We start from the raw sequence: 19143 nt of genomic DNA, 5'->3' as shown, positions 1-19143 counted from the left end.
CCCCCAGAAAGAGTTCTATCTCCCATCTTTGTATTCCCAGCGTCATGCACATCGTAGGCTTTAATGAATTTTCATTGAATTGAAATTAATTTAATTGTAAGGTATACTGGCAAGCAAGAGAATATTCTAAAGTTGTTTCACAATCCAAAAATACTGAAGACTCAATAAAATATCTAAATTTTTCACTGTGGATCATTCCTTTCACAGCCTCAGCACAAAGATTAGGTATTTCAGGAAGCAGGGACCGGAACTATAAAGAAGGGGCCAGAATCTAAGAGGATGTGAAGGATGAGGAAGAGCTCCTGGGATTTTTGTTATTATTGCTATTGTTTGTTTGTTTGGGTTTTTTTTAATTTGTCTTGAGAAAGTGTGGATTTTAGGTAGTAAAAATTTTATTGGCCAATAAAACATGTCATAAACATACTGCTCTAGAGAATGACTTTTTCCTCTGTATTGTTGGAGTTTGTTTTAACTAGCAAAGATCTCTGTGATTCTATTACTCTCTAGAATAATAACCTAATTATTAGGTTGTGGATTCTTCCCTGATACTCTATGGTCTCAGAATGCTATTTTGACAGAAGGGGAAAGTTTTGTTTTTGGAAATTCACTCAAGCTTCAGAACTAGATTCAGGAAGGTGATCTCACCTGATTGCCTCCACTCTTGGGATTCACAAATATGAGCAGTGGTTTCATGAGTGGAGAGGAGATGGGTTTTATCACAAATGGCCGGCCTTTATTTTCTGGCTGAAATAAGAAAGCACCAGTAATTAAGCACTTTAAAAAGTTATGTCTTAACTTAAACAGTGTAGCTTTCTGTCTCTCTCTGTCTTCACATCTGTCTCTATCTCTATTTCTCTTTCTTTCTTTCTCTCTCTGTCTCTTTAATTTCTCTATCTCTCTATCTCTGTCTCTTTCTCAATCTCTGTTTCTTTGTCTCTATCTCTCTCTGTTTCTTCTTGCTTACTCTGACTCAGCGCTCTGTTTGTCTCTGCCTCTGTGTCTGTCTGTCTCTCTCAATCACTCTGATTCTGTCTCTCTCTGTTTCTGTCTCTGTTTTTCTGTGTGTTTCTTTCTCCATCTCTCTCTTTTTTCTCCCCACCCTCCTCTCTGGTTAAACAAGCTCACCAACAAAAGGGCATGCTAGATTTAAAGCTATTGGAGAGATGACATATATGGATTGTTTCCTTAGCCTGAATCCTCCAACAAGCTCTCCCCTGGGACCACTGACTGAGCTGGTCATTATTTGCCCTGTCCAGCATTTCCTACTCCCCACTTACTTCAGCTCCTCTTTTGCTGGCTTTCCTTTTAAAACTTGTCCTCTTCTTCTTCCGATTTGAAGCCTTTAATGAATTCTGTAGGAAAGAAAGACACTGACCTTAAAAATGGGCTCTATGCAGATGTTCCCCCATGCATACTTCTGTGGAGGACAGTAAGCAGCACATGCTTTTCAATTGCATGCTACTCATGCTTTGACATTTCCAAGCCACTGTTCATGGATAAGCCACAGACAGAAACCAGTAAAGTGCTTTGGAGTCAAAGACTTCCCCTGTCCCACTAAAAGGCAGGGAAATCATAGACTCACGTGACAACACATGTTATACCTGCCAACCCTCCCAGTACAGGTGGGAGACTCCCATATTCTCTGTGGGGCTCCAGTCTCCCGCCCAACCAAAGTCGTCTCCTGGTATGGAGACCTCCTGTGTGGAAAATGTAAAAAAAAAAAAAAAAAACATGATAAAAGGTAACATTTTTCATGTTTTTTTTTTTTTTTTTTTTTTTTTTTCTTTTTTCCCCTAATACCTGCTTTAGTGGTGGTGATAAAGCAACTCAGTTAGAGAATCCTGGAGCCATGCTAGAAAATGTTACCCCAAAATAGAGGAAAATCTTTCTTTCTTTCTTTTTTTCTTTTTCCTTTTTTTTTTTTTTTTTTTTTTTGATAGAATTGAAACAACTAGCCTGGCATCTGTAATGGTTTCCTTTTCAATGGCCAAGAGACTCACCTTAAGTTCAAAGACTCGGAGATTTAGAACTAGAAGGGACCTTAGAAGATCATTTAGTCCTATCCCCTCATTTTACAGATGAAGAAATTAAGGTCCAGTCACAAGTAGAACCAATGGTTTATTCCAGGAGGACAAGAAGTACTGGGTGTGACTTCTGTGCCTTCAGAACTATTGGTATGAAGTCTACTTAATTCTCTTGAATTTTTGGTTTTTCCATAGCAACTAGTCTACAAGTTCCCTCAGTCTCTTGAAATGTATTTTCACAGAACCCATCTGGTTTAATTGTTTAAAAATCTACTTGCTTTATCTTTTTTTTCTTAATGACCCCTTACACTAGCATTCTGTGATCACCTCAAGCAAGGTTTCTTCTACTTATAAATGTCCATGCAAGTAATAGAACAGAATTTCAGAGAGCTTGAAGAACATTTTTCAAACTGGAATTAAGCCTCAATAATTCAGACTAATTCAGCCTGATTTAGTGAAAAGTCTATAACTGAAAAAGTTGTTTTCACTTAAGTTCTCTGAAGTATTATGCATCTCTTTTGTATTCTCATAAAACCTCGTATAATTCATATAATTCATATTTTTATTTTAGAGTGCTGAGTTCAACAAATGAAATTTAAAGTCAGAATGACAGATTCTTTTAAAACATGCTGAATCAATACTTTTAATAATAGACAAGCAAATGAACCAAGATAAAGAAGTGTTGCCAAGTTCCGCTTTATTGATTAAGAAAATTTGGTAAATATCATCTCAGTTCACATGTATGTAAGTGGAAGTCCTAAAGTATTTAATGTTATATTGTTACTAACAATCATTTTTTAAAGAGAGGGTAAAGATACATCAGTTTTTTTTTTTTTTTTTTCCCCACATCATCCCAAATTTCAAATCAATGAAATTTTAATGAATTTCTAGGAAAATTCCAAGAAAAATAAGGTTTTGGTTTATCTAAATATTCTTGAGCCTTACAATTCTTCTAAATTCTAACTCTAAAAGAATTCTTGCTAGGTCCTCAAAAGTTCTACAATTCTCTATTTTCAGCAGACTAAAAGGAAAGTGTCGGAATTGCCTCACTTCCCTCTGACAACGTCGACACAACAGTATTTAAGTGTATGTGCCCTCTGATACTCTCTATTTATCTATCCTGGACTGTGTTCTCTTAGGAAGTTAGATTCCCATCTGTCCCCTCTACTTCTTCACTGCTATATAATCCAGATAACTATGTGATGAATTTTGGGCTTATTCCTATTCCTCCTATCCGTTTTCAAAATAGCTTGCCATATTTTGCCTTCTTTCTGTTCTGTTTAAAACACATGTGAATAGGTTTAGCCTACTTAAAAGTCCTATCAGCAAAGGGACCCAAATTGGAAACATGCTAAATCTATGAGGCTAGCAAAAACAATGTCCACCAACTTAAGCATGAAAAGCCACATACAAGTTGGACACATAATAGTTATTGAAAGGCAGTTTAGGTCAAAAGGAAAGACCTTTGTTCTTGGAATCAGGAAAGACGTAGCTTCAATTCATTGCTTTGATGTTTTAAAGCTTTTGTAAGCTTACATATGTCACTCAGCCTTGCTAAATAAAGGTTTCTTCATCTGTAAAATGGAGATAAGGATACTTGCAATACTTACCTCACAAGGTTGTTGCAGGAAGTGCTTTGAAAACCTTTAAGTGCAATGTAAGTGTGAATTATTATTATTTCCTAACTACAGAAAGAATCATCACTAACAGGGAAACTCTCAAGTAATAACCATCTTCCTTCTTCTGGGGATCAATTGATTCAGAGTGAGGATATACAAAAAGTGCTCAGAGAGACACTGGACATAAAATACTTCTCTATGGGAACTACAGAATCCATGGTCCGGGAAAAGATCACAGCAAAAAGACTGGGTCAAAGACAAAAAATGGCTTATGTAGGGAGGGAAAAGGAGTAAGATGGGAATTAAACTTCTTTTTTCTGATGAAAACTCACAGAAAAATATTTTATTTTGGTTTTAGGAGAAATTAAAAACAACAATCAGAGTCCCTTGCAGGGACAATTGCACAAAAGCAAACATCAGGTACTGATTTCCGGCAAGCAACTGGATGCTTTGAGGTGAAGGGTTTTCGTCAACCCTCAAAAGAGTAAAATGATTGGCTCAAAGAATAATTCAAAATAGCATAGGCTTTCTAATTCTTCAAATCTTATTCACAAGTGTTTTCTTATTTATCCATACATCTTATATTCTTCTATATTGATATTTTAGTAATATTCTTTAAAAGAATTTCATCTCTACCTACCACTTACCTGGGAACTTTATTACTTGGTCCCCATTCTATAATAATTACCATTAGATGAAAGCTATTTGAAATTTCAAGTTGTCAGGAACTAATGACCATTTTCAAACAGGCATAATTTAATAATTTAACCCTCTTACATGTCAACAAGGTTACATACACGTATTTGCTTCTAATATTCTGGCTCTTTCTACTCCTCCTTCTTGTCAAGAAACTAACGCAAAGCAAAATTCTTTTCCCTATTTCACTGTTTTTCCAATATAAAGGATTGAGTACCTTTCCAAAGTACTAATCCCATTTTAGCCAACTCTTTTTTTATGGGTAATATCATCATCCTTTCCACATTTGGCTCTATCTAACACTCACATCTTAAATCTAATATATCTCACTGCCAAAGGCCCTAGAGATACTCTGACATCACTTTTTGGAGCTCTGAGCAAGCATTAAGAAAGTTTGTTATGTTGTCACTCAACTCTGCACTTTAATTTAACAGCCCTGTTTATTGTGACAACATATCCAGCAAAGCCACACAGCAGTATAAGCTTGAATTTTAGGATCAAACACTTAGGAAACTCTTGACAAATGTCATATCTGTGCTTTTATATGTTTAGAACAAAGAAATACTGTGTTTTAATGGCTAGTTCATTGGCTGGGAGTTGGGAAGGACTGAGTTCCAGTTCTTCATTTGACAAACCCTGACCATGTGACCTTGGTGCACCATTAAACTCTCATTTCTGTAGGCAAATCTTTAAGATGATAAAGTGCAGGTGTCAATCTGACTGGCAGAGGAAGTTTGCTCCCTGGGAGTTCCCTGTACCAATTAAATCACAATCTACCCCTACAAAGACAAATTTGTCAATCATAAATCAAGTCAGTTCAAAATATAAGACAAAATGATGGGGCATGGCAGAGGTGGGAAGAGATACCAAACAAGAACTGTGCCATTTTTTACTATTTGTTTTATATTAACTTTATTTTGACTTTATTTTAATCTCATACTGTCATGCTTAACCAAAATCCAACCAACAACACTATGTTAATCCTACTTCAACCACTCACTGTTCTTAGAGGAGTCATAAGATAGGAAGAATGCTGACTTTGAGTCAAAGGATTTAAGTTTAAACACTTCCTTGATCAAATAAAATGTGTGCCATCTTGGATAAGACTCTTAATTTCTCTGAGTCTCAATGTTAGATCATCTTTTAGATGATACAACTGGAGACTATATGGCCTCTGAAGTTCCTTCCAGCACTAAATCAATGGACTTCTTCAACATTGTTGACAATTTTTTCTTTCTGGAACAGTCTAAGATCATTTTTGGCATAAAGCCTCAATTTTAGAGCAAAATTTAGTATTTATCCCTTCTGAAGTAGATCTCTCTTTCTGAGCTTCTCTATGGATCAGGTATCTCACTCTGAGCTGAAGAAAAAAAAATGTATCTCCTCCTCTTCTAAGTTGTCCATTTTATTTCAGAAGTCTATGCAGCTTATTTTGGTTAAACCCTGCAATCTAAAGCTGAGAGCCATGGGTCAAAAACAAAATGTCAACTAATGTTCAAGGCTATGAGCAAAAGAAGTCCAAGGCCAGATCTCATGCCCCTGCCTAAACACACACACACACACACACACACACACACACACACACACACACGTATATCTATATGCAGATATAAATACATTTTCTATTGGGGCACAAAGGAAACTTTTTGTGATTTTAAGGCTTAGCTATAAGTTTCCCAGTCATCTGAGAGTCACTTTTGTCAGGAAAATTCCTAATGGGATCACAAAAAGTTTTACAAAATTGAAACAATTAAATAACAACATAGCATTGAAAGCCACTATCCAGCCCTACCTGGAACCACATTTCCTTCATATAAACCTAGCTACAATAAAATGTCTTCTTCTAGAAGGCTACTACTAAGTCAAACCTTCCACATTACAACCAACAGGACAGTGATAGAGAAAGCTTTCTTTCAGAGCCCATGGCATGGTTTTAGAAGCTTTTCTACAACATTCCATTTCTTATGACCCAAAATAAAATGGAGATATGATACAATAAAGAGACTGCTTTGCCAATGATGCAATCTATTTGACCATAAACAGAATTTTGCTCTAAATGAAGCAGCAAACTGAAATCTATCCCTCCAAAGAGGGAAGGAAGCTCAGAAATAGAGAGCACCTTAACTATTCAATGGGACCTCAACCAGTACATCCTTATTCTTATTCTTTAGTAGCCCAAGAGTTGAGAACAAGAGATTTTGTGCAATGTCACCAGAACCCACAAGTTTTGACTTACCTGTACCCATCATTGACCCTTAGTGAGGTCCAGGACTGAATCCCACCCACCTGGAGAAGATTTCCCTAATTTGGATTCTTGATTTTATTAGAATGGTGATTTTTTTTTTTTCATGACAGAGTCCTCCAGAGCATGGGGATGAAATAGTGGAATGTGGTCATGGCAGACAAGCATGGGGGCATGTGGATATATAAGCATGGGATATCTGAACCCAGAGGCTAGTTGAGAAAAGCAGCAAAAAGCAGCAGTTATTTTGCTCTCAATTTTCCTGAAAGCATTAGTGACTAAGCAATTACCTGAGGTTTCTTCACCTTAATGATCCAGGTAGGTGGGACAATGACAGCAGCATGAGCCCCCAGAGAGCATGGCTCCTCAATGTGGTGCATCATGAAGCAGGTAACCTTGTTGTGAAACTGGGGAGAGAAAACAGAGTTGCAAATGACATGGGAACAGATGAATAGGAACAACAACCCAGAGCAAAAAGACTAGGCCAGATTTGGGTATGGCTACTCTCTAAAAAGATTTCTGCTGAAGCATGGTTTCTTAACCTCAGTCATGTATACAAATACTAAATGAATAGGGGCAACTAGTGGTGCAGTAGATAGAGCACCAGCCCTGAATTCAGGAAGACCTGAGTTCAAATCTGATCTCAGACATTAATATGTCCTAGCTGTGTGACCCTGAGCAAGTCATTTAACCCCAACTGCCTCAGCAAAAAATATAAAATTAAAATAATAAATGAATAGATTTGGGGAAAAGTCTGTGAATTTTTTAAAAAATACATTTTGATAATTGCATTCCAATATAATTTGTTTTCTTTGCAATCCTATGTACAAGGCAGCTAGATGGTACAGAAAATAGATTACTGATGCTGTAGTCAAAGTTGTTGTTCAGTATTGTCTGACTCTTCTTGGGGTTTTCCTTAGAAAAGATAATAGAATGGTTTGCTATTTCCTTTTCCAGTTCATTTCACATATGAGAAAGTTGAGGTAAACAGAATTAAGTGACTTGCCTAGGTTCACACAGCTAGTACATTACTGAAAGCAGATTTAAACTCAGGAAGATGTCAATAGGAAAATGAATTCAAATCTGGCCTTAGACATTAACTAGTTGTAACTTCTGTCTGTCTTAATTTCTTCATCTGTTAATGGGAAGAATAACAGCCTTTACATTGCAGGATGTGTATCCTCATAAAATGGGGATAGATTTCCTGTAGCCAATTTAGTTTGTACAAGTGAAACTTACTTTACATAGAAATTTTACATTTTTTTTTGTTGTTGTTGAATCATAGATATAAAATTAGAGAGAACCTAAGAAGTCATGTAGTCAAGCCCTCCTCCTTTTAGAAGTGAGGAAAATGAAGGCAGTAGAAGTACCTACCATCTCCTTTTATAGAAGTAGTAAGTAACAAGTCTTGAATTTAGGTCCAGGTCAACTGATTCTAAATGAAATGACTTTTCACAATGGCCACAATGGAAAGGTATTCAAATTAATCATATTTCCCAGTAGTTCTGCATTATAATGGTGGAATAGATTGGACTCTGGACACAGAATCAAGAAGCTGTTGTTCAGTGGATACAATTGCATAGGCTCTTCATGACCCCATTTGGAGTTTTCTTGGAAAAGATACCTATTTCCTTCTCCAGAAATAAGTTGAAATCCTATGCCATGCAGTTACTAGTTATGTGTCTTTGAGCAAGTCACATAAACTCTTTTTAAATTCAGTTTTCTCATCTATAAAATGAAGTGGTTGATTTCAATTGTCTCTAATGTCTGTTCCAGATATAATCCTGTATGATAATTCCATAAAGGTTTTAGTTTGGGCCACAGTTTCCTCATATGCAAAATGACTAGATGAACTCTAAGGTCTCTTCAAATTCTAAATTGTTGGTGTTGAAAATGACAATGATTTTCATTTCTTTAAAGGATGTTGGTTTTTTTTTTTTTTTTAATTATATATATATATATATATATATATATATATATATATATATATATATATATATTTTATAATATTATCCCTTGTATTCATTTTTCCAAATTACCCCCCCTCCCTCTATTCCCTCCCCCCGACGACAGGCAATACCATACATTTTACATGTGTTACAATATAGTCTAGGTACAATACATGTGTGCGAATATCATTTTCTTGTTGCACAATAAACATTAGAATCCGAAGGTACATGCAACCTGGGCAGACAGATATTAGTGCTAACAATTTTCATTCCCCTCCCAGTGTTTCTTCTCTGGGTGTAGCTACCTCTGTCCATCATTGATCAACTGGAAGTGAGTTGGATCTTCTTTATGTTGAAGATTTCCACTTCCATCAGAATACATCCTCATACAGTATTGTTGTTGAAGTGTACAGTGATCTTCTGGTTCTGTTCATTTCACTCAGCATCAGTTGATTTAAGTCTCTCCAGGCCTCTCTATATTCCTCCTGCTGGTCATTTCTTACCGAGCAATAATATTCCATAACCTTCATATACCACAATTTACCCAACCACTCTCCAACTGATGGACATCCATTCATCTTCCAGTTTCTAGCTACAACACAAAGAGCTGCCACAAACATTTTGGCACATATATGTCTCTTTCCGCTCTTTAGTATTTCTTTGGGATATAATCCCAGTAGTAGCGCTGCTGGGTCAAAGGGTATGCACAGTTTGATAACTTTTTGGGCATAATTCCAGATTGCTCTCCAGAATGGCTGGATTCTTTCACAACTCCACCAGCAATGTATTAGTGTCCCAATTTCCCCACATCCCCTCCAACATTTGTCATTATTTGTTCCTGTCATCTTAGCCAATCTGACAGGTGTGTAGTGGTATCTCAGAGTGGTCTTAATTTGCATTTCTCTGATCAGTAGTGATTTGGAACACTCTTTCATGTGAGTGGATATAGTTTCAATTTCTTCCTCTGAGAATTGTCTGTTCATATCCTTTGACCATTTATCAATTGGAGAATGGTTCGGTTTCTTATAAATTATGGTCAGTTCTCTATATATTTTGGAAATGAGACCTTTGTCAGAACCTTTGTTTTTAAAAATATTTTCCCAATTTGTTACTTCCCTTCTAATCTTGTTTGCATTAGTATTATTTGTACAGAAACTTTTTAGTTTGATGTAATCAAAATCTTCTATTTTGTGATCAATAATGATCTCTAGTTCTCCTCTGGTCATAAATAAGGATGTTGGCTTTTTAACATATAGCTTTGTCTTTTAGTTGTTTAAGTAACTGGTTAGCTCAGTTGGTCAGAGCCTACTGATACTATATGAACTCTGGAGTTAATCATCATGAGCAATTATTAGAATCAGCATCAGAATTCAGATGTTTAATAAATTCTTTTGAAATAAATAATTCAGAAGCAGAAGAAAAAGAAGCTTTTTCACCTAAAGACATAATCACTAGGGGAGAGACAACAAAATTATATGTGACATATTGTTTTTGGCACAACACAGGAAGAGTGATCACAAGGTATACATTTGATTCCATGTCAATAAAGGAGAAACAGGAAAGGCTAAATGAAGACTTAAGCCTTTGGAAGGAACTGGTACTCACCCTCAGTAGATTAGGACTGGGGCATGAGGGTAGAGTAGTACAATGAAAAGAATATGAAAAGTCTTGAAATCAAAGAACCTAAATTCAAATCCTACCAGTATAACCTTGCGCATGTTACCTAATCTCTTTGGCCTCAGTTTCCTCATCTAAAATATAAGGAGGTTGGATTAGATGGGTTTTTAGGCTCCTTCTAGCTCTATATCTGATCTTAAAGTGAATCATGAAATGAGCCTACTGACTAAGTGTTATCATGTCTCTTCCTTTCACCACCACCCTCCTGCCATTTTACATTCATGGTACTTACCGCCTGCTTACACCAGGAACAGCTGATGGCCACAATCTCTTTACTATGAAAGGAGAATTTCTGCTGGAACCCCTAGGAAGTCAGAGGGAAAAGGAGATTTCTATAAATGGCTGTTTCCTTTGCTTTTGTATAATTCATTCATTCATTTTGTAAACATTTATTAATCACTAATTGTATGTCCATTGATGAGAATACTAAAACATAAAATACACAAATGTCCCTTGAAAACTTGTATTTTTTTGGTGTACACAGAAAAATGAATATAAATCACATGCAATGTAAATGCAAAATAAGTGAGGATTGGGAGGTAGCAATAAGGCAACTAGGTAGTACACTAAATAAGAGTCTTGGGTTTGGAGTCAGAAACACCTGAGTTCAAATCTGCCTTCAGATACTTAATAGCTGAGTGACCATGGGCAAATATACGTATTGGCTTCTGATTGCCTCAATTTCCTCTCAACAGTATAAGGGCAGTAATAATAGGCTTACCTCACAGAGTTCCTATAAAAATCAAATACTTAGCATGATACCTAGAACATGATAGGGGCTACATAAATGCTTATGCCCTTCTCCCTTCCTCTTAAAGATTAGTCAAGAATGACTACATGCAGAAGATAGCACTTGAATTGAGCCCTGAAGGATACAAAAGCTATACAACTACATTTCACCATGTGTCTAGGCCAACATGAACTAAAGATCAGAAACCATATTGCATATTGCATTATCTACTTTCACCTCATTCTGGGATTTATTCAATGGTATGTATGTATCTCCATTGAACAGGTAGTAGAAGGGTGGCTGATAACTAAATTACTTATATCACTAAAATTCTTCATATCTCCATTACTAAAATATATTTTTCAAATAAATAAGGATTCATGATGTTGATTATAGAGAATTCTATCATGCAAATGAACATTAGCACTGGGGTCATAGAGTTCTTAATTAGTCACATAATAATGGTTTTTCTTATAACCTCAGTAATATCTGAAGTCTCAGAAGTAGAAAAATCAAATAGCATGAGAGGCAATTCCTGGAAGGTCAACTTTGAAGAATATAGGAATATGATATCTCGTTTACTTTGCTTAACTCCCTCTGATGCCTGCACTCTAAATGATCTTTTTTCAGTGATTTATTTTACAACTGTAGGCAGCAGATGACCTTGCTGAGAGAGGCAAGCACAGGCTCTTTGAATAAAAAAATATTCCTCTGGAGAGGATGGAGGAAGTGATTGACTTCTTTGGCTGCTTCTGCCAGACACACAACAGAGAGAAACAATGAAGGAAAAGACTTTTTTCTTTTCTTACTCTCCTCAGCCTACTGCCCTGGCTGACTAAGAAAACAAAAAACAAAATCAAATCAGGGCCTTGCAATGCAGAAAGAAGTAAGCAATGGGGCCAAAGAGTAGGTGTCAGAATCACTAGATGAGTGATTTCCTAATGTGAGAAACCATTTAAGACTTGTATTCCAGGTGTGAAGAAATGAAAGGTGACATAAGGAATCTTTTTGGACTTTATGTTTTTTACTTTGCCCCAACATTTGACTCTGTTGACAACATCCTCCTTCTCTGAATTTTTTCATATTATGACTTAAGTTGATGCATTATCTTGGTTATTTTCCTACTTCTCTAACTTCTGCTCTTCCTTCTCATTGGCCCCTCCTCCATTATTCTCCCTTGCAGATTTTATCACAACTTCAACTACAACTTTCATACAGATTACTACTTAATTCAAATTGATAGACCCCACTCCAGATGCCTGCATGGTATTTCTACTCAGATGTCTACCATTGTGTTAAACTCATGTCAAAAAAATAGATTCACCATCTTTCCCTCAAAATTGACTCTGCTCCTTCATTTTTTGTATTTCTATCAATTTATCATTTCCTTTGGTTTCCAAAATTAAAATCTTCAGGCTTAAATACTTCCCTGGTTTTCCAATATCATGATCATCATGATCATCTAACCCTATTCTATCACTTCTCCATTGTTCATTGCTCCCACCCTAGTTGAGGCTACTATTCCCTCCCATTTTTTTCATTGCAATAATTTTCCATCCACAAACCATTTTACCATAACTGTCAGTTTAAGTTACTCTCATCATGCCATTCCCCTACATAATAACATTTAATAGATTCCCACTAATTAAGGATAAAGTACAAACTCCATGAGTCTAGCTTTCAAGGACTTCTGTAACCTGGTTCCAAGCTTCCTTCCCATCTTTTTCTCCCTTTATTCTACTACATTAGTCTTCTGCTGCAGCCAGATTGATTTCTCACTCTTAACATATTTTATACTTTCCTTCCTTCTCATGCCTTTGGGGAAACTAAGGCTTCCCTCTCCCCACTACTCTAGGCTCTACTCATGATTCACTCCCCTTCTCTTCACCTGTCTGAATCCTGTTCCTTAAGATGCAGCTCAAGTCTCACCTATTCTGTGAAGTCTTACATAATCATCATTGCCAGCTGTATTCTTTCCTTCCTCTGAAATGAGCACATATTGCTAGCACTTATCACATAGTTTCCAGTGTTAGATATATTTATACTTTACTTCTCAACTAGATTTTAAGCAATTTGAGTGCTCTTTTATTCTTTTGCAACCCTACATGGGGACAGCATAGTATTTTACACACAGTATATGAGATGACAACTGTAGAGAGACAGCGGAGAGTGACAAAGGAATATTTAGAAGAGTAAGAAATCACTCAATAAAGAAACTTCTGACCCTAGATTTTTAAATATAAGAGTAGCAACCAAATGGCTCCAAAGCTGGAGAAACAACAGGAACAAAGGCAATAGAGAAATAAACCTAGATCTTGGCCTCATTGCTATTGTAATTTTTTTTTTTTAACTCAATGGGAAGAAGATTGACTCTTTAGCAACCTTGAATGCAGTTTTCCTTTGAGAGACATCAACCATAGAGTGGTGTTATAAGTCTGGAGCATCTAAAAAGGGATGGGAGTTACCAGAGTATGAGAGATGTTACTCTATGTTAATTTTGAGTTCATTTTCCTTCCAAAAAATCTTCAAAGCCAGAAGTTTTATTAAAAAGATAGTTGCTGACCATTATGGCCTCAGATGCAATTATTATTATTATTATTATTTTTGGTGATATGAAATAGGGACTGGCCTATATCCTAAGTATTTGTATAGGAACATGAAGATCAGTTTATATTTTCTTCAGAAACATAGATATGAAATAAATTCTGATATTCTTATAAAAACTCTATGTGAGAACACACGTCAAGGAGTGACTTATAGGAAGTATGGCCCTCCATCCAAGACTAACTCTGTGCAAACTTCTGGCTAAATCTAGAGTCTGGTATTTAGGACGACAGGTTACACAATCAAGAGATATTTATTGCCCAATATAAAAATTATGGCCAATATCACTACTTATTGATCCCATTACAAATTCTGACCCAAATTTAGAATGTTTAATCATATCATCTATAACTTCTCTGACAAGAGAAGATAGATGATAAGGCAGAGAGAAGATGGCAGAGTAAATGCTATTTGATAAATCCATTGCCTATACCCATTTCTGATTATAGTTCAAGGATAGAAAGTAGCACTTTCAGTCAAGAGGAGATGGGAAAAGATCATCTCTTTTGATAACTAGGGAGAGAATTCCCTGAAGAACATTCAGTCCTAAGTGAGCAGAGCTCCTGAGGAGGAGTATCATTTCTGATCTCAAAGGATCAGAAACCATGAGGAATATATCAATTATAATCCCAATTATCAGAAGCCCTTCTTGGATAAGAACCAGAATGCAGACCAGAAAATCAGTGACCACACTTCTTCCCAGGTCACACCATCTGGAAACGCCAAATCAAAACTCCCAGAACTGACTGAAAACCATACTCCAAAAAGGGGTGAGGAGCAAGAACTAAATATTCTATTTCAAAAAATTGTCAAGGAAAATGTCCCCAATATTCCATATCCAAAGAGTAAAATAGAAATTAAAAAATGGATAGACACCTCTGGAAGTGGTGGAGCCAAGATGGTGTAATAAAGCAAGGAAATACTTAAGCTCTCCCAATTTCTCTTGAAAACACATGAAACCAAACCTCTAAACAGTGTGACATAATGAAAATACTATTTAGCTCAAGATAGACTGGAAAAACCTCAAGAAAGGTCAGTCTTACTGGGATAAAAAGGGTGTTCAGTCCAGCTCAGATAGACTCTGGGAAAGCTCATAAGAGAGTCTTATCACAGCAAATCAGCAACTAAGACCCTCAGTCCTGACTCATTACAGGAGCAGATCAGTGGAGCACCACCTAACCTCAGCTCAGAAGGCAAACTCTGGAAAACCAGACTATTTCCTGAAAAGAACAGGCAAAGCTCCCCCCTACAAACACAAGGAGCCCCTGTGCTCAAAGCCCAAGGTCAAAACTGCACAGAAATCTTGGGACAGTGCTCCCTTTACCCCCAGAGCAGAGCTCAACCAAAAAAGTTGAATAAAAGTAAAAAAAAAAAAAAAAAAAAAAAGTAGAAAAAAAAATGAGAAAGAAACAGAAAAGAACCTTGACCAAAGAAGGTTACATAAAAGGCAGATCAAAATACATAAAATGAGCATAGAAGAAATCTCAAGGAGGGATATGAATTGGTCCCAAGCTGAAAGAGATTTCTTAGAAGTGCTCATAAAAGATTTTTAAAAGTAAATAAGAGAGGCAGAAGAAAAAAGTGAGAAAGGAAATGAGAGATATGTATGAGAGAGGCAACAGTTTGGAAAAGAAAGGGGAAAAATTGTCTGAAGAAAACAACCAAGTGGAAAAGGATACAAAAGATAACTGAAGAAAGTCACACATTAAAAACTGTAACAGGGAAAATGAAAGTTAATGACTGTGAAACAGCAAGAGTCAGTCAAACAAACCAAAAAGAATTTTTAAAAATGGAAGAAAATGTTAAATACCTCATTGGAAAAACAGCCAACTTGAAAAGTAGAAGCAGAAGAGACCATTTCAAAATTATTGCCATGACCAAAAGAAAAGAGCCTGGATAGCATTCTTCAAGAGATCATTAAGGAAAACTGTCCCAATATTCTAGGAAGAGAGGGGGAAATACTCATTGAAGCAATCCACTGATCACCTCTGGAAAGAGATGGCACAAAGAAAACCCCAAGGAATGTTGTTGCAAAACTCTAGAATTACAATTTCAAATAAAAAAGCACTGCAAGCTGCCAGACAAAAACAATTAAAATATCAAGAAGTAACAATCAAGATTGCCTAGGATCTGGCAGCTTCTACAATAAAGGATCAAAGAGCCTAGAATATCATATTCCAGAAGGCAAAGGACCTAGGGTTACAACCTACAATTAACTACCCAGCCAAACTCAGCATAATTTTTCAGAGGAGGCAATGGAGTTTCAATGAAGTAAGATACTTTCAGTCATTTCTACTGAAAAAAACAGAACTAAGCAAAAAATTTAATCTACAAACACAGAACTCAAGAGAAGCATATAAAGGTAAACAGGAGGGAAATATATATAGACACACACACACATATTGTTAAAAGGTTGAATTGTTTACATCCCTCGATGGGGAAATGATATCAACTCCTGAGAACAGTATCTGTCACTGGGGCAGACAGGGGGGAGTATAACATGGACTGAGAGTGTGATGTGAATAGACTCTTATAAGATGATGTCAAAGAAAAAGACATTAAGAGGCAGAAAAAGGTCTGTACTGGAAAAAGAGGAAAGGGGAGGTATAATGGGACAATTAGTTCACATTAAGAGGTTCAAAAAACCTATTACAATCCATGGAAAGAAGGAATGGGGATGCACATTGTCTGAAGCTTTATCTCTTCAGTTTGGGCTCCAAGAAAGAATAACTTAATCATTCTGTTGGGTTTCAAAATTTATCTAACTCTGTAAAGAAGTAGAAGGACAAAGAGGAAAGAAAAGGGAGGAACAGGATAGAAGGGAGGACAGATACACTAGGGGGGAAAGTAAGAGAAGGAGGGAAGGGATGATGGGAGATAAGGCAGTAGGTTCAGTGGGTTAAAAAAAAATACATTACTAAGTATTACCCTTTACAAAGGGTAAAAGAAAACAAAAACAAAACAAAACAAAAACAAAAAATCCTAAGAGAAGGGAGGAGAAATGATAGGAGATAAAGTAGTGGCAAGAGTGGTTAAAAAAACAAAAAAACAAAAAACAAACAAACAAAAAAAAAAAAACACAGGACTAAGGATAAGGTGGAAAGAGAGAACAAAAGTATATACAGGGGAGAAAATAGGAGAGAGGGAAATACAGAGCTGGTAATCATAACTGTAAATGTGAATGAGATTCTCCCATAAAATTGAAAGGAATAGTAGAGTAGATTAAAAAAACAGAATCCTACAATATGCTGTTTACACAGAGAGACAAAAACAGAGTAAAAGTAAAAGTCTGGAACAGAATTCATTATGCTTCAGCTGAAGTTAAAAAAAAATAAAATAAAAAAAATAAAAAAATAAACAGTGGTACTGATTCTGATCTCATATAAACCAAAATGTAAAATAGATCTTATTAAAAGAGATAAGGGAAAAGAGTATATTTTGATAAAGAGTACCATAAACAATGAAGGAGTAAAGATACTAAATGTGTATATGGTAGAGTAGCCAAATTTCTAGAGAAGATTTTAAGTCAATTACAGGAAGTAACAGATAGCAAAACTATTTTAGTGGGAGACCACAATCTTCCCTTATTTAGAATCAGACAAATCTAATCATAAAATAATCAAGAAAAAATTGGGAGGTTAATAGAATTCTAGTAAACCTAGATATGATAGCCTTTGAAGAAAATTGAATAGAGATAGAAAGAAATACACATTTTTTTTTTTTTTTTTCCCCCAAGCAGGTCATGGCACTTACACCAAAACTGACCATGTATTGGGGCATAAAAACTTTCCAATCAAATGTACAAAGGCAGGAATAGTAAATGCTTCCTTTTCAGACCACAATGCAATAAAAATTATATTCAATAAAGGGCCAGGGAAAGATATACTAAAAACCAACTGGAAATTAAATAATCTAATCCAAAAAAATGAGTGGATCAAACAACAAATCACAAAAACTATTCATAATTTTATCTTAGAGAATGACAATAATCAGATAATATACCAAAATGTATGGCATGCAACCAAAGCAACTGTGTCAAACTTAAAACTGTATTATAAAGCATTAGTTATCAAAACCATTTGGTACTGGCTAAGAAATAGAGTAGTAGATCAGTGGAATAGATTAGATATACATGGCACAATAATCAAAGCCTATAGCAATCTAGTATTTGATAAACCCCCAATCTCCAGTTTCCAGAATAAGAGCTCACTATTTGACAAAAATTGCTGGGCTGGAAAATAATATGTCAGAATCTTGGCATAGACCTGTATTTCACACCCCAAATCAAAATAAGATCAAAATAGGTATGATTTGAGTATAAAGGATGATACCATAAACAATTAGGAGAACAAGGGATAATTTACCTATCAGATCTTTGGAGAAGAGAGGAATTTATGACCAAAGAAGAAGTAGAGAACATCATGAAAAGCAAATGGATAATTTTGATTACATTAAATTAAAAAGGTTTTGCACAAACAAAACCACAGAAACAAAATTAAAAAGGAAATACAAAGCTGGGAAAAAAATCTTTACAGCCAGTATTTATGATAAAGGTCTCATTTCCAAAATATATAAAGAACTGTGTCAAATTTATAAGAATATAAGTCATTCCTCAATTGATAAATGGTCAAAGGATTGGACAATTTTCAGATAATTAAATTAAAAACATCTATAGTTATGTGAAAAAATGCTCTAAATCACTATTGATTAGAGAAACACAAATTAAAACAGCTCTGAGATACTATCTTATACTTCTCAGATTGACTAAAATGACAGGAAAAGATAATGACAAATGTTGGAGGAGTTGTGGGAAAATTGGGACACTAATGCATTGTTGGTGGAATTGTGAAATGATCTAACCATTCTGAAAAGCAATCTGGAACTATACCCAAAGGAGTACAAAACTGTTCATACCCTTTGGTCCAGCAGTGCTCTTACTGGATCTGTGTCCCAAGGAAATCATAAAGGAGGGGAAAAGACCCACATGTGAAAATGTTTGTAGCAGCTCTTTTTGTGGTAGCAAAGAATTGAAAAATGAATAGATGTCCATAAATTGGGGAATGACTGAACAAGTTGTGGCATATGTAGGTAATGGAATATTACTGTACTATAAAAAATGATGAACAAGCTGATTTTAGACAGGCCTGGAAAGATTTACATGAATTGATGCTGAGTGAAACAAGCAGAACCACCAATACATTGTACACAATAACAGCAAGAATATGCAGTGAGCAACTATTAAGGACTTGGTCCTTCTCAATAGTTCAGTGATCCAAATCAAAGCAAATAGATTTTAGACAAAAAATGCCATCTGTATCCAGCAAAAGAACTATGGAGACTGAATGTTAATCACCACATATTATACTCACTTCTTTTTTCTGTTTTTCTTTTTAACTCTGATTTTTCTCTCCCACCATGATTCATAAAGTCATATGTATTAAAAATAAATAAATTTACTAAAAATTTAAAATAAAAAGAATGTATCAATTGCCTTCTAAGAGAAATTCCAAAATGAAAATTCCCAGGAAAATTATAGCTAAATTCCAGAGCTCCCAGATCAAAGAGAAAATACTTCATGTAACCAGTAATAAATCATTAAAAT

General features: G+C 35.6%; 1 protein-coding gene across 1 annotated transcript in view; it reads right to left on the bottom strand.

Moving 5' to 3' along the window:
• The window catches only part of DGKI (diacylglycerol kinase iota), a 570574-nt gene that overhangs the window by 291096 nt on the left and 260335 nt on the right, over positions 1-19143 (bottom strand). Inside the window, 4 exon segments of the mRNA XM_074267817.1 lie at positions 646-744; positions 1278-1352; positions 6872-6988; positions 10440-10511. Coding sequence (XP_074123918.1) covers positions 646-744; positions 1278-1352; positions 6872-6988; positions 10440-10511 — 363 coding nt within the window.

This window comes from Sminthopsis crassicaudata, chromosome 5 (genome assembly GCF_048593235.1).
Source record: "Sminthopsis crassicaudata isolate SCR6 chromosome 5, ASM4859323v1, whole genome shotgun sequence".
Classification (NCBI taxonomy): Eukaryota; Metazoa; Chordata; class Mammalia; order Dasyuromorphia; family Dasyuridae; genus Sminthopsis; species Sminthopsis crassicaudata.
The sequence above is the reverse complement of the archived record's forward strand: the minus strand, read 5'-3'. Positions and strand labels throughout refer to the sequence as shown.